Genomic DNA, 14,374 nt, shown 5'->3' with positions numbered 1-14,374 from the left:
TAATCTATGGTAGGGGCTCAAGTCAGTATTTGCAATGTAATTACATACACGCTATATCGCCCCCTTTGAGGTTTAGATTATTTCCCTGTCTCAATCAAAATGGAACTGTATGAAATAAAACGGCACATTTGTGTTGTAGTAAATAAAAAGGGATCACTGTGAGCGTGACGTATGATACATGGTACACGTTGAAGATCCAATGGGGATACTGAATGGTGGTTCCGATCAGTAATGCATGACGCAGACCCAACGTTTCGTTGCTCTGATTGGCAGTAGGTCTGACTCTATTCAAATTGCATTCGGAGGCATTATGATCTGACCGCGCTGATATTATAACGCCAGAGAATTTCCACACCTTTAGTGTATAAAACTCCCCCACTACTTAGACTATTCCTTGCACCCCTCTTCTAGCATAAGCCGAATGGTCTCCATATTGCATCTAGAGATGGCAAATCCGGATCATTTTATGGACTCGGAGTCTTCTGAGTCAATCATTGAAGAGATCCGGATCATACGAGTCATTTGAGTCATTTGAGTCATATGAGTCAGCATGACCAAGACCGTAGAAATCCTACCGGTGAAACCGAAAAGTTGTTGCATTTAACCAGCATATTAAACTAACGTTACATTAACCTCCGCTACACAGTGTCTTTTGCTTTAATAAAACGTGTGTGTGTGTGTGCATTTTAAAAAATAAGTGTTTTGCATTATATGTATATAGTTATTTTAATATGTTCCTGTACTTAAGCTAATTTTGCACAATTGTGTTTTCATTTAATAATAATAATAATAATAATAATAATAATAATAATAATTGTATAATTACATTTTATATATTCTAACTGTTTTGCAATTTTCTATCATTTGTTTCTTTTTGTGTGCCATGTTCAAAATAAACGAGTTTCCAAGTAAGATCCTTATTGGAAATGCAGATATTATTACAGGAGACTGTTGCACAACATGACCATTTTGTTAGAAGTCTACACTGAAACTTAATTTAGAGCCGGAAAAATCGCGGGATCCGTGAATCCAGGTCAATGATCGAGAGAGACCAGTAGCCTACGAGGACTCAGAGCCGTAACATATAGCAGGCAGCAGATCCAGAGATCCAGCAGACTCGTCCCCATGCACGAATCTACAGCAGACTCAGCCCCTCCTCCGGCTCGCACGGCTCCCGCGAGTCCCACGGCTCCCTCGACGAGTCGCAGCAGACTCAGAGATTTGCGGACTCACGGCTCACTCACGGCTCACTGCTCACTCACGGCTCACGGCTCACTCACGGCTCCCGCGAGTCCAACGACTCACGGCTCACTCACGGCTCACGGGACTCTCGCGGGAGCCGGAGGAGGGGCTGAATTTGCTGTTGATTCGTGCATGGCGACGAGTCTGCTGGATCTCTGGATACAACAACGTTGTAATGTGATTGTACACGTTATAAAGAGAGTAAAGAGTGACGCAATTTATAGTTTTAATTGTTACGTCACATCAGGTGTAGGACTCAAAGGACTCGGGTTAATCGAGAGGGAGACTCGTCACGACCGGCTCATTACTAGGATCCGGGTTAATGATCCGGATGAATCATGACTCGCCCATCTCTAATTGCATCAGTAACGTGCACTTGTTGTAACAGCAGGATCAGTTTGTGTGTTGTGGACACGACCCGTATATTTTCGCAAGCCGTGTTCTCAACATTTAGCATTTTGCTTATTATTTAATTTAATTGGCTTACTTTAACATCATTTTTCATGGTGGGGCTAAGGTGGGGCTAAGCCATTTCTTGGTATGGCTGAAGCTAACCCCAGCCATACCCTGGCGCCGCCACTGTATACGTGGGATCAGGATGCTAACTCAAATCTCCAGATTTACAATCCATTACAAAAACACCAATTGAAGAAAACATTGCCACTGATAATAATCCCTCCAAAGCATCTTTGCAAAATCAAATTGATGAAATATAAACGTGATTTCTGGGCGACTGGGTTGATCAGCAAACTGAAATAAACAAACAACCTTCATTCATTATTCACCAAAAGCAAAATATCAGTATCAGCAGTGATTCTTAATAATCAGAAAAATATGAAATGTGGACTCTGATAATGGATGCACATTATGGGTTCCTGTGCACAGACTTTTGAATGAGCGACAACCATACTGAAATAGCAGACCAGAGGAATTAAAGAGTCATTAGTCGTTTTGCCTCAAATTGTGGTGGTTTTGAGCGTCTATGTGTAATTTTGTCTTGTGTTTGTGTGATTTTAAGGTTGTTTTATGTCTCTTTGAGTGTCTTTGAAGCCTTTTTTGTGGCGCCTCGTGGTTTTGTAGTCTGGAGTTGTGCTTTTGACCCAGTAGGCCTTTTAAGTAATCAATGAATTCCTCTGATCACTAAACGCGCATTGCAATAAGCATTGATCTCTTTTTTTAAAGTGGCAGCACCATCATCTCTTGACCAGAGTAGATACCCCCCAAAAATACTTACAATTTGATTACTTTGATGATTCGTTACACAAGTAACACAAGTATACAGTTTACACCCAAAAGGCAGATGTACTTGAATGCAACAGTTGCCATGTTGAACTGGGAAAAGTATTTTTTTGATTTTGAGTCTTCCTCTCTGAGGTTGCTTGATTGGCAGAAACATCTAATAGCTCATCGAGTCTCTTTCATTTGGACGTGAACTCACATCCAGAGAACGTGAATGATTTCCAAAGTCTTATGTCCTCTCTCTGTTTGGATCCTTTCCCATCTATCTCCTTTCAACATTTTGGCAAGATGGAGCAGCAATGTTTTGATTATACAGTGACAACACTTTATGAAGAAGTCAGGATGCTTACAATCTTCTTTCCTTTCATTTTTTCTCACAGCGGAAACACAAGAAAGCCAGAAAATGTTGAGTACTGCCATCCGCCAACTAGGTTTCCCTTCTCCAGCTTTAAGTAGACTTTGTCTTCCTTTTCTAGATAAAGCAGAACTCCATTGGTGGCCGCTTCACGAGTTACGTCTTTGTCACCCGCAAAGGCAGAGATGACTGGTTTCCCATTCAACATCAAGTTCACCTGGTTAACAGAAATAACAGTTAGAAACCTTAAAATACTGAATAGTTTAAACTGTTTAACAAAGTTTACATCTTATTTGTAACATCTTAACCTCTTGTGCAAAACCCACCTACACAGTCACAGCTACTCATTATAACAAATACCTTTAAGGGGGCCATAGTATGCTTTTGGGTGTTTTTCCTTTCCTGTAGTATGTTATATCGTTGTTTGTGTATGTAAATGGTCTGCATTGGACTCCTTTGTTTACTTCAGTAACATAGTGACATCACTATGGAACACTCGCCCTAATATTGGCTAACGCTCCAACACATTGTGAGGGGTGGACCAATCACAACAGAGGCAGCCAGCTAACCAGTCAGAGCAGACTGGGCTCTGGTTTCAGACAGAGGGTGAAAAGAGGTGCTGCAGCACAGGCAGTATGAGAAAAAAAAGAGCTTTTTGAACATTAAAGCATGGAGACATGTCACAGGAGAGACACTATATACTAATATGAAATCTGAAAATGAGCAAAATATGTCCTCTTTAACGTATATCAGATTAAAAATGAGGTGTGTAGGGGTCTTTACTTTTTTTTTATTGAACGTAATGTTAAACCCACACCAAAATGTGCAAACAGTACCTAACAAATACATGTTATCCCTCTCTAATACTAAAACAGGTTAACAATGTAAACAATAACACATCTTTGTGACAAAATAATGTTTTCTTACCTGTATAGTTTGGCTCTGGTACACTTTAATAACATGGAAGTTAAAACTGTAGATTCCTGTTCTAGGGGACAAAAATACTGACTCAAATGTGAAGTAGTTTCCTATATTCACCAGAACCTATGAGAAAGAGAGAGGATGTAAGAAAACATTATGACAAAGGTGTTTATATAGCCAGCACTTCAGCAAAGGATTTTATTCAAGGAGGCTAGGATTACATGGAAACACAGGTTTCACAACGCTGCACACACACACCCTGAATGCAACACACTTCAAATGATATGACATTTTTCCTCTCAATGGATCAAAACCCCGCTTTGAACTTTCATACATACTCACACAAAACAATTCTAAATGATGCTCAATGACATTATTTAATAAAAATGTTCCAGTTTGGTGCAAGGAGAGGATTTTTCTTCTAAATCTTTTCAGGCTCTGTCTCATCAGTGTCAGCACTGATGAGACAGAGCCTGAACAGATGTAGAAGCTATTTGATCACTGCTTTTTCATCTAACCGAATTAATATTAGAGTGTTATGATATAATAAATAAATAAATGTTTCTTACTGTTGCTTGCAAACCCACTCTGAATATGTCACTATGCATTAAATGCTGTCTGAATGTCACTAAAAGGTTTTAAGCACCTATTAGATGACATACAAGATTTAAATTAACTCCTTTGGGTCCTGATTGATGGAGGCAGGAACTCCTCTACCTGCACATCTGAAGCACACCTGATAAAGTCACCACTGCAGCCTCCACCTTTGACAGGTGCTGCTTTCATAGCAACAGCGTGATGTGCACCAATCAGGTGACATGCACTGTGTCGACAGCAGAAGATATTATGAGGCTACAAATGAGAGGGCACTGCAGGGGATCAGGCAGTGATATTGTTACTAACACCTAACTCTGCCCACCGCTGTGTGACTAATCACATTCTTGTTGGCTTGATTTTTTTGGGGTGAGGGAGGGAGGAGGGAGTGTTGAAAGTGATGCTGTGTGTGTGTGTGTGTGTGTGTGTGTGTGTGTGTGTGTGTGTGTGTGTGTGTGTGTGGTGTGTGTGTGTGTGTGTGTGTGTGTGTGTGTGTGTGTGTGTGTGTGTGTGTGTGTGTGTGTGTGTGTGTGTGTGTGTGTGTGTGTGTGTGTGTGTGTGTGTGTGTGTGTGTGTGTGTGTGTGTGTGTGTGTGTGTGTGTGTGTGTGTGGTAGCTTGAAGCAAACTGGCTCTGCAGGATGCCAGCTCTCCAACATAATCCAGACACTTTCCAACATGCAAAAGCAGCCTACAACTAAACTCTGAGGTGCAGATATTCCACTCAAATCAGCACGAATCAAAACGGTTCTCCAGGATGAAGGTTTAGGACAAAAAACGCTAGACAACAATAAGGGTTTTGACAGATGGTAAATTATAGGGGAGTTGGGTTTTGTATGTGGGGATGCAATTTTATTTGATGACAGCCATTTTCATCAAACTTGTAAATTGTTAACATTAATGGATTTATAGTGGGGGGCTTTCTGCAAATGTTTTTGATTGATTTATTATTATTTATTTAGTATTCATCTTTATTTATTTGTATTATTGCATTTGTTTTGTTGTTGGAGAAAGTGACATCTGGTGTCATGTTGAAATGTTGAATGCAGAGTATTCATATCCCCACTCATTCAGTAAAGAAAAGGGGGAGGGGGGGGGGGGGGAATTAAGTGCTAAAAGCCAATTGAACCACTTTCTGACATTATAATGATAAAATCGTCCTAACCTGGTCGAAGTAGATTATTCTCGTTTTGTTGCTCATCTCCGACGGCTCGTGGTTGTTGCTCCGGACTGCAGAGAAAGCCACCTTGGAGTTGGCCGCGCGCACAGAGATGCCGAGCGGAGAGGACGAAGCCTTCCAGTCCGCGGTGGGGTTAGAGTCGCACACCACCAGACATTTCCCCTCCAGGACAATAGGCTCCGTGTCATTCTGAGCTATGGCCCCCTCAGAGAGCACAGTCCAGCTGAGCACCAGTATGAAATAGTTCACCATGGCTCCCTCTGCGCCTGATTCCGAAAAGAGAGAGCGTCTCATGTGCCACGCAAAGTTCCGAGTCCCTCCGGCTGGTTTCCCCCGCAGCAGACGCGTCTGACGCTGTGAAATTCTCTTACTGGATCCACATTTGTGCCATATCCAAATGAGATAAAAAATTAAAAATAACTAAGCCTTCTTTTGCAGAAAAAAGGGAATCAGAAATCACAGATTGTTGTCTATGCGTCTCATTTTTAGGTAGACTTTATTTTAAGCTAGTGACAAAAGTAGATAAATGTTTTGGAGAAGACTGCTCCAGTGTGAGAGGCGAATCTGTCCATAGCTCAGTCCCTCTCCGAATAACGCGTCTGACAGCAGCTGTTCCCCGCAGTGATGTGATGCGTGTGTGCGCACAGCCATCCACTTTACGCACGCACATGTAGAAGTTGCCATTAACTGCGTAATTCCCTAAAAGCCATATTTATCCTAAAAAACTTCAATTTTGGTATAGACTCATTAATTGTCGGTGTTCCGAATGGATATGATACAGGGGATATTCATTTCTAACTGTCTTTTTTTTCTCGGATGCAGCAAATCCACTAAATAATTATCTCCGGATATATTTTTCATGGTTTTCCAGACTGTAATGTAGAAGTATAGAACTGAAAATGCCCTCGAGCAAGAGTTTGAGTGTTTTCTACCACAGCTTCATGTCCACTGTGGCAGCAGGTAGTGACTCATCATAATCTCATTGCACAGGTGGGCAGAAAATGTTTCAGATTTAATTTACAGCTGCACATTCCTGTGGTGCTCAACAGAAGTCAGTGAGGGGAAGCCGTTTTCAGCCAGTACAACTGCTTTATCTTCAAATTCATTAATTTCATAATTTATTGGAGTATGATACATTTGATGTAGATTGTAATGTCATTGATTTTGGGATCTTTCATGGATTTATTTCTCAGCATTAACCACTGTAAGCATTTGTTACCTTATACTGAAAGTGTCGTCTTTTACTTTTTATCCTTTTTTAAAGTAATTCATACCTAACTTTTCTTGTATCATCTCTGTTTAAATGTTTTATTTATCTGTTAATTTATCTTGTGTTTATTGTCTGAGTAAATCACTTTATATTTAGTCTACTGCTGACAAATTATGTATATGTTATATGTATGTGTGTATTTGTGTATGTTCTCTATTACGTAAATACATTTGTGAATCCATGTGAAGTTAGATTTGTAACATTGAATAAATACACCATAAATTCCTTGTTTCTGCTTAGTGTTGTGAGCTATTCATTCAATTCAAAGGTTTATTTGTCACATAAACAAGGACCATAAGTAGTGAAATCCTATCGTGTCATGCTCTTGAGGTACTATAGCTTTGCAATAAATATAAAGAGTACAAAATTAAAGATATACAGACTTCAGAAGTTGTAATTAGGGGTATTGTCTGCTTTGTGCTATTAAACTGAAATAAGCCTGAATCCTGAAAAGCGTATTTGGTGTTAGGGATTAATTTGCTTTCTCATTAAATCCATGCTTATGATTGCAGCTTTTTGATCTTTGTGGCTGAACAACAACAAGTAGGTAGGTAGGTTACTATGATAGTTACTAATAGTAATAATAATAGTTACTAATAGTTACTACTAATCAGTGCTGGAATTGGGCCGGTACTCACCGGTACGCAGTACCGGCACTTCTGGTTCTGACCCATGGAGTACCGGCACTTCTTGCTCAGTACCGGCATGCTGGCGGTACTCCGGTACTCATGCACCGTGCCAGTACTCAACACTCTCCCGCCGTTCTTATTATACATCCATATATATATATACAGCCGCCCGGTACTCAGTAGATGCGTCATGAGGTGCCGAACGGACATTCTCATCGCTCTAACCGCTGGAGTTTCACAGCGGCTGTCAGCTGTTTACTCCTGTCATTCAAACAGAACGTGCTGGAGAGGGGGCGGGGCTTATCTTCTCCATGTAAATACTGTGGTGGAAACGACTATGTCAAAATTAACCTATTTGACCGTGATTTAATAGTAATACACGTTTCAAAATAATAATAATAATAATGCCGAAGTAACAACATACTGAAAACTGTTAGTAAAACCATGTTTTAATGCTTTACAATTTACATACCTAGATGCACGTGTGTTGTGTTTATGCAGTGCAACTCCCACCCAGTGGGTAGCTATGTAGAGTGATAGAACAGAGCAGGCACGCCCCCGAGAGAAGGAAAGCAAGTCACGTCACAAATTAGCATTTCTAAAATGTTAGCGTGGATTAATAAAAGTGCAAAAAGACAGCGGTTGTCGCCGGAAGAAACTTCAAATACAGAGAATGCTGTGCCTGTGTTGGAAATTGTGTCTGATGGGGAGCTTTCTTTGGTTGATCCTCCTGCTCCAAGTTCTAGTGCATTAGCATTAGCACTAGCTCCGCTGCCTCCTCCAGAGCCTCTAACGTTAGCTGCTGCTGGCTCAACTGCCACCACCAACACCGGGCAAAGCGATGCACCTGACTGCTGGACAACGGACCAGGTGCAATATTTTTGCAAGACCAATGCATGGCTCCTTCTTAAAGATAAGAAGCTAGGATGTCGGATATGCAGAGATGTCAAATCTTTGGGAATACACACTGGACAAGGACTGAAACTGTCAACTGAATGGGGTGAGTGTGCAGTGTCTCATTTCGGTGTTGACAAGGGCAAACAACAAGCTAGCCTGAGAAAAAAAATCAAAGAACATAAAGAATCACAAGCCCATGTAAAAGCTGCTGCCATCCTTACATCTGCTTCACGTGAAACTATTCAACATCAAGTGCAGTCTATGCATAAATCTGAATTAGACACCACTATCAGAGTTTTTCGAACGGCATATAAAATTGGCAAACATAGCCGGCCATTCACAGACATGCCAATTGATTTGAATGTACAGAAACTGAATGGGCTGAACGTGGGCAGGGTTTTGCACTCCAATAAAACCTGTGGCGAAATCATCGACCACATAGCTCATGAGCTGAAGAAAAAAATGGCAAAAGACATTACAGAAAACCAAAGAAAACTCTGTGTTTTGGTCGATGAATCTACCACTATTAGTGGTAAAACGGTGCTTGTTGTGTGTCTACGCTCAGCATTAGCTGATGCTGAGCCCGAAACGTTTTTTTGGGAGCTGATCGAGTTGGATGGAACAACGGCTGATGACATCACAAAGGCGTTAATGGAGTGTCTTGGAAGAGATTTTAACGAGGACTTTTTAGGTCAGTGTTTCGTTTCTTTTGCATGTGATGGGGCTTCAGTCATGCTAGGGAAGGAGAACAGGCGTTGCTACCCAGTTGTGTAGTAAATTCCCAAGCCTGTTTGTGTGGCACTGCTCCAATCATCGTCTAGAGCTGGCAGTTGGGGATGTGGTCAAGGAGGTCTCAGGGCTCAATCATTTCCAGATCTTTTTTGACAAACTCTATTCCTTGTTCCATGCCTCCCCCAAAAAATCAGAGGCAGTTAGCGCAGTGTGCGCAAGCAGTCGGACAGCGTCTCCTGGTGATAGGGCGTGTTTTGTCCATCCGCTGGGTGGCTTCAAGTGAAAGGAGCGTCAGAGCAGTCTGGGAAAACTACCGAGTGCTTCATGATCACTTCACAAATGCTGCAAACGACACGAGCAGGGATTCCAGAGACAGAGCAAAGTACAAGGGCCTGGATGATGTGCTCACATCTGCAACGTTTGTCAGCAATCTGGGACTGATGTACGATGCGCTCACAGAGCTCAGCGACCTCTCTCGGCAACTCCAAAAAAGAGAGATGACACTGCCTACAGCAGATAGGCTCTTAACTCGAGAAATACGAGTTTTTGAATCCATGGTCACCATGCCTGGCCCACACATGACTACAGTTCATACAGCTCTAGCTGAGAAGTCCTTCAAGGGTGTTGCCCTGCGTGAGAATGGCAGGCTTGTACAGATTCATGCAGGTCAGTTTTTCCGCAGTATGGTAGAGAATCTGAGACACAGAATGACTTCCACAACCTCCTCTCATGTCAGCACAAGAGAAATCCCATTACATGGCCGGGAGGCCCGGGACAATCAGCTAATCCAGGACATGAAAGTTATCCATCCTGGAAGTTGGCCTGAAGAGGAGTTAGACGTACAGTATGGGGACGTAGAGGTGCTACGTTTGTGCGAAGTGCTGAAAGTGGACAGAAGAGAGACTGTTCAGGGCTTTCGCGAATACAAGGAAACCAGGGCATCCGTACACCTCTTGCCATGGAGCCTCTACTGAAAGCAGTCCGAACCATCGCTGTCTCCACTAGTGAGTGTGAGCGGGCATTCAGCTGCATGAACGATATCCTTACTGCAAAAAGGAATGCTCTCTCTGTCAGCCGACTGTCCAGCCTGGTTTTCATTAAATGTAATGGACCATCACTAGGACAGTCAATCCGGAACAGTATGTGAGGTCCTGGCTGGCAAAGGGAAGGAGAAGTGCTGATGAAAGAGCCTGTCCAGCTCCAGCCCCTGATACTGATGTCCCCAAGGCCTTCTGGAGCCTTTCTAACAATGTGAAGTATATTGCAAAGCAGCTCACCCAGTGAGAAGACTTTTGGCATAATGTGCCGATTTGTACAGATCCTGGAGATAGAAGGACTTCAGACCAACCAGGGAGTTATCTGATCAGCTTGGTGTTCAATGTAACTCTTTACCATGGCTCAGACTTTGTTACTTGCAGTTACAGTTTCTCATTTTAGATTGTGCAAATTTTGCATTTGTTTTTACATGTTCTTTGTTCATGCTCTTTATCATTTTTCTGAGTTGGAAAGTTAGATTGCATCATAGTTTACTTTATACATATTTGTATTCTTCAGTGGTGAAGTATATTGCAAAGCAGCTCAGCCATGTGAGAAGACTTTTGGCACTTTTTCGTTTTTCGTTTTCTGAGTTGGAAAGTTAGATTGCATTCAAAATGTACAGAAATACTTAATTTTGTTAAAGCTTTTTATAAAAAATGCTTCTGACCAGAGCTTTGTTTCCTTGTCATTAATGTTGAACACCACCAGAGGGGCTCTCACCTGAAAGGTCTCTGCTTCATGTGTCTTCAGCAGAAGATCTAGACTTTGATTGCTATATTTTCAGTTAATATTGACCTACTGAGCTTTAGCCATATCCGCTGCCTATCATAAAAATGTTAAGTACAGTGAACCTTTCTAAAATATACAGTAGTAAAGAGACAACCCCACCAGCATTATAGTAGCCAAATTCTTGTTTGTGGGCTGTATATATAAAATTGACTTGAAAAAGTTGCTGATTTTAGAGTACTGGCACCTTTTTCATTCCAATTCAAGCACTGCTACTAATAGTAATTACTAATAGGTTACTCCGTTGAAAGTGATAATGTTGTAGAATTTTAAGCAGCCAACAACCAAAAGGGATCTGAACCCATGCCAGCTGATGATGTGAGGAATAGTGTTACACTTTTAAATGTTAAAAACAAGTTGAGAGCATGGTGTTAACAACAGCTTGTTATTAAAACATTTCTAGGTGGTTTGCATGACTATTGGATATCAGTAAAACATGTGTTTTAAAGGTTCTGTTTTGTATACTACTGGGTCATTTAATAGGCAATTTATCACATTCTTTTAGCTCATCATACGTTTGTAAGTTTTATGAAAATCATGTATTGGCTGCCCTGTTTTCAGCTTTGTGATGTCTTTTCCAGCCAATCCAACAGGGTTTCCACATATTTTATTTAGAAGAAAGATACTTTTCTCAACCCTTTAAGGAACCCTTCATCCTTCAGTTTATCACAAACAAACAAAATCACTAAATTTGGAAATGAAAGTAACTAGTAGGCTAACTGAAGCTGTGAGATAAAGTTAGAAAGGAGTAAAAAAAAGCCCTCCAAGAACAGTAGTCAACTGGAGTAAACTGGAATCACGTTAAGTCCCGCCCCCTTGTAGGTAGCATTTGACACTGCAGGAAAAGGTATAAAGTAAACAAGAAAAGACGAGATTGATTTTTAACGTGAAACCCGGCCGTGTGGAGGACAACAGACAAGAACATTGCCCGAGGGGATCAAGGAAGCCTTTACAAGGTCCCGGTGAGTAACATATGTTATCTAAACTAAGCTAGCATCACGCAGCTAACTACCGTAGCTGAAGTGTTGTTGCTAGGAGACGTTAGCTGCACCTGTTCAGAAGTGGAAAGTAACTGAGTACATTTACTCAAATATTGTACTTAAGTACAGTTTTGAGATACTTGTACTTGACTTGAGTATTTTCCATTGTATGCTACTTTGTACTTCTACTTCACTACATTTGTTTAACACCTTTAGTTACTTTACATATTTGGATTAATGATGTGAAATATAATCAGGACTTAAATCAGACTTTAGTTCCACCTCGAGTAAATTCACAAGCCACCCTGCAGTATACAAAGTGATTCAAACTAGCTGCATCTTTACCAGCTTTGATTGCACTTTAATGCATCACTAATTATAATCAACACATTTTTGCTACTTACTTTACTTTTTAAAATCTTTAGCTACATGTAAAATATGTAAAGATTTGATACTACTCCAATTTCTGAAATATCCAATGCCGTTGGTTAAGCTTAGACTTCACAACCTTTTAAGATTCATAACTCAAAAGTATTTGGCATAGAGCTATAGGTTTTCGCAAGGTCTCATGAATTATATATAATAGTTTTTTTAATTTTCAAGAAAATAATTGACATGACCTTGGAGGTTTTGGACCTTTTCACAGGTCTGTACATCCCTCAAATAGTTGGACATAGTTTCATAGGCAGTACTTCACCGTCAGCCCTTATTATTAAACAGGAAGCTGGTTTAATTAGTACCCTTTAATAATAATTTTACGTAATTAATCATATATTTTCGATTATAAGGAGTAGAAATATGATTCAGATATCCGCGGAATCACTGGAAGAGTAGCTTTCCAGCGGTATCTCCTGTGAGACTGTAACCAGGGCACAGCAGCCAAGATGGCCGCTCAAAGCAGCTTGACTTTACACTGTGGATTGGTGGATTCGTGTGTCCGTCAAGGAAATCTCGGGCCGGCAGCCATCATGGTCTGAAATGACCAATGGACATCGAGAAATCACTAAGGACCTACCCACCAAGTAAACAAAACATAAACCACCAACCACGTGCCTCCCATCAGTTTACGTCTTTGAGGAGAGAGAGAGAGAGAGAGAGAGAGAAAAAAAAAAAAAAAAGTTACAGTTGCCGACTTCGCTAGAGATTTTTTTCGCTAGCAGCAGTGAAGATAGAGCCTCAGAACGTGAAGTCTTCGACTCTTCTGAAGAAGAAGAATACAAAGACAACAACAAGGATCCATTTGGACATGGGTAAGTGTAAATATTACAGTAAGTGTACTGGCAATGTGTGGGGAATACCGCGAAAATGAACAATAGGTTTATTGATATATATTTTGTATCGATAGTCATGAACTTTTTATTGGACAAAATAGACTCTCCATTAGCAAATGTTTACTCTGTGTTAACGTTATTTTGGTGTGTAAAAGTGAGATTACATGTGTAGAGGATTAAATTAATCATTTATTCGTCCCACAACGGAGACATTTACAGTGACATGTTTTTGCCATCGATTATTTTATCATACTGTTCTGTACAGATGAGACTTTGTAATCAGATGAGACTTTGTAATCAGATGAGACTTTGTAATCAGATGTAGCCTATGTATATGTGTGTCTGTGATTTTATACTGAATGTAAAGTAACTGGAAATACCTGTGTGTGTGTGTGTGTGTGTGTGTTCCTTCTCCAACCTCCCAAACTTTCTTTTTATGTGTGCATTGTTATTTGTGCTTGAGCAACATTTTACTTGAACTTTATTTCAATGAAATTAGTTGTAATTATTGTCCTACATTTGTTTTACAGAGAGGTTTCACAGCTGCCTGGGCCTAGTGGCCCACAGGTGGTGGCGTTTATCCAGCAGCCAGAACATCCATCTGTGCCGGCCCCCAGGTCAAGATCTACCGTGGCTCAAGGGCCTTCACCAGAGCCATCACCACCAAGGACCAGCAGACCAGCATCACTACAGCTGCCTCCACCTCCATCTGCGGCTGCCACCAGGTCAAGATACACCTCAGCACAAAGGCTCCACCACAGCCATCACCTTCAACCCAGCCAGCAAGGAGGTCTCATGGAGGTCTCGTATAGCACTTGTACACCCCACCTACACAGCAGCCCATGCACCATCACCCCCATCTTCACAGCAGCCAGACCCACTGTCTTGGAAGACAGACAAAGACCTTGACACTGTCTTGACATTTATAATGAATAGTTGGTTGAAAGTTCTGATGTTCAATATTGTAAATAGTTAGATTTTCCAGTTTCTTATATTTATATAAATAGTTGGTTGAAAAAAACATATTTATAATAAATTGTTGGTTGAAAAAAAAGGTTGAATGCTCAATTTGTATTTGTACACATCACATGAATCTTGGTATGTAATATGAAGTCATTATTCAGTCCTAATGTATCTCAGTCACTGCTGTGGTGAAAGTAGAGTGATAAACACCTATTTTACTCAAAATTCGAATTTAATTTTTTTCATTTTAGACATGAATAACACATTTATATACAGTGT

The 14,374-nt window shown here is 40.8% G+C and overlaps 1 protein-coding gene across 1 annotated transcript; it reads right to left on the bottom strand.

Moving 5' to 3' along the window:
- Positions 1–1,562: 1,562 nt before the first annotated feature.
- cbln4 (cerebellin 4 precursor) lies at positions 1,563–6,135 on the bottom strand. The gene is made up of 3 exons (XM_034202543.1): positions 5,515–6,135; positions 3,764–3,880; positions 1,563–3,053 (listed from the first exon to the last, which is right to left on the bottom strand). Exons 1-3 carry the CDS (start codon positions 5,821–5,823, stop codon positions 2,856–2,858), a joined length of 624 nt encoding a protein of 207 aa, XP_034058434.1. The 5' UTR covers positions 5,824–6,135; the 3' UTR covers positions 1,563–2,855.
- Between the last annotated feature and the right edge of the window lie 8,239 nt (positions 6,136–14,374).

Source organism: Gymnodraco acuticeps, unplaced genomic scaffold, assembly GCF_902827175.1.
Source record: "Gymnodraco acuticeps unplaced genomic scaffold, fGymAcu1.1, whole genome shotgun sequence".
Classification (NCBI taxonomy): Eukaryota; Metazoa; Chordata; class Actinopteri; order Perciformes; family Bathydraconidae; genus Gymnodraco; species Gymnodraco acuticeps.
The sequence above is the reverse complement of the archived record's forward strand: the minus strand, read 5'-3'. Positions and strand labels throughout refer to the sequence as shown.

Bases quoted from the DNA above. Each gene is read 5' to 3' on its own strand.
- cbln4 (XM_034202543.1), bottom strand. From the start codon at position 5,823: ATGAGACGCTCTCTCTTTTCGGAATCAGGCGCAGAGGGAGCCATGGTG. The intron at 3,881-5,514 runs GTTAGGACGATT...TCTTTCTCATAG, and splicing joins GAATAATCTACTTCGACCAG to GTTCTGGTGAATATAGGAAA. The intron at 3,054-3,763 runs GTAAGAAAACAT...TCTGTTAACCAG, and splicing joins ACCAGAGCCAAACTATACAG to GTGAACTTGATGTTGAATGG.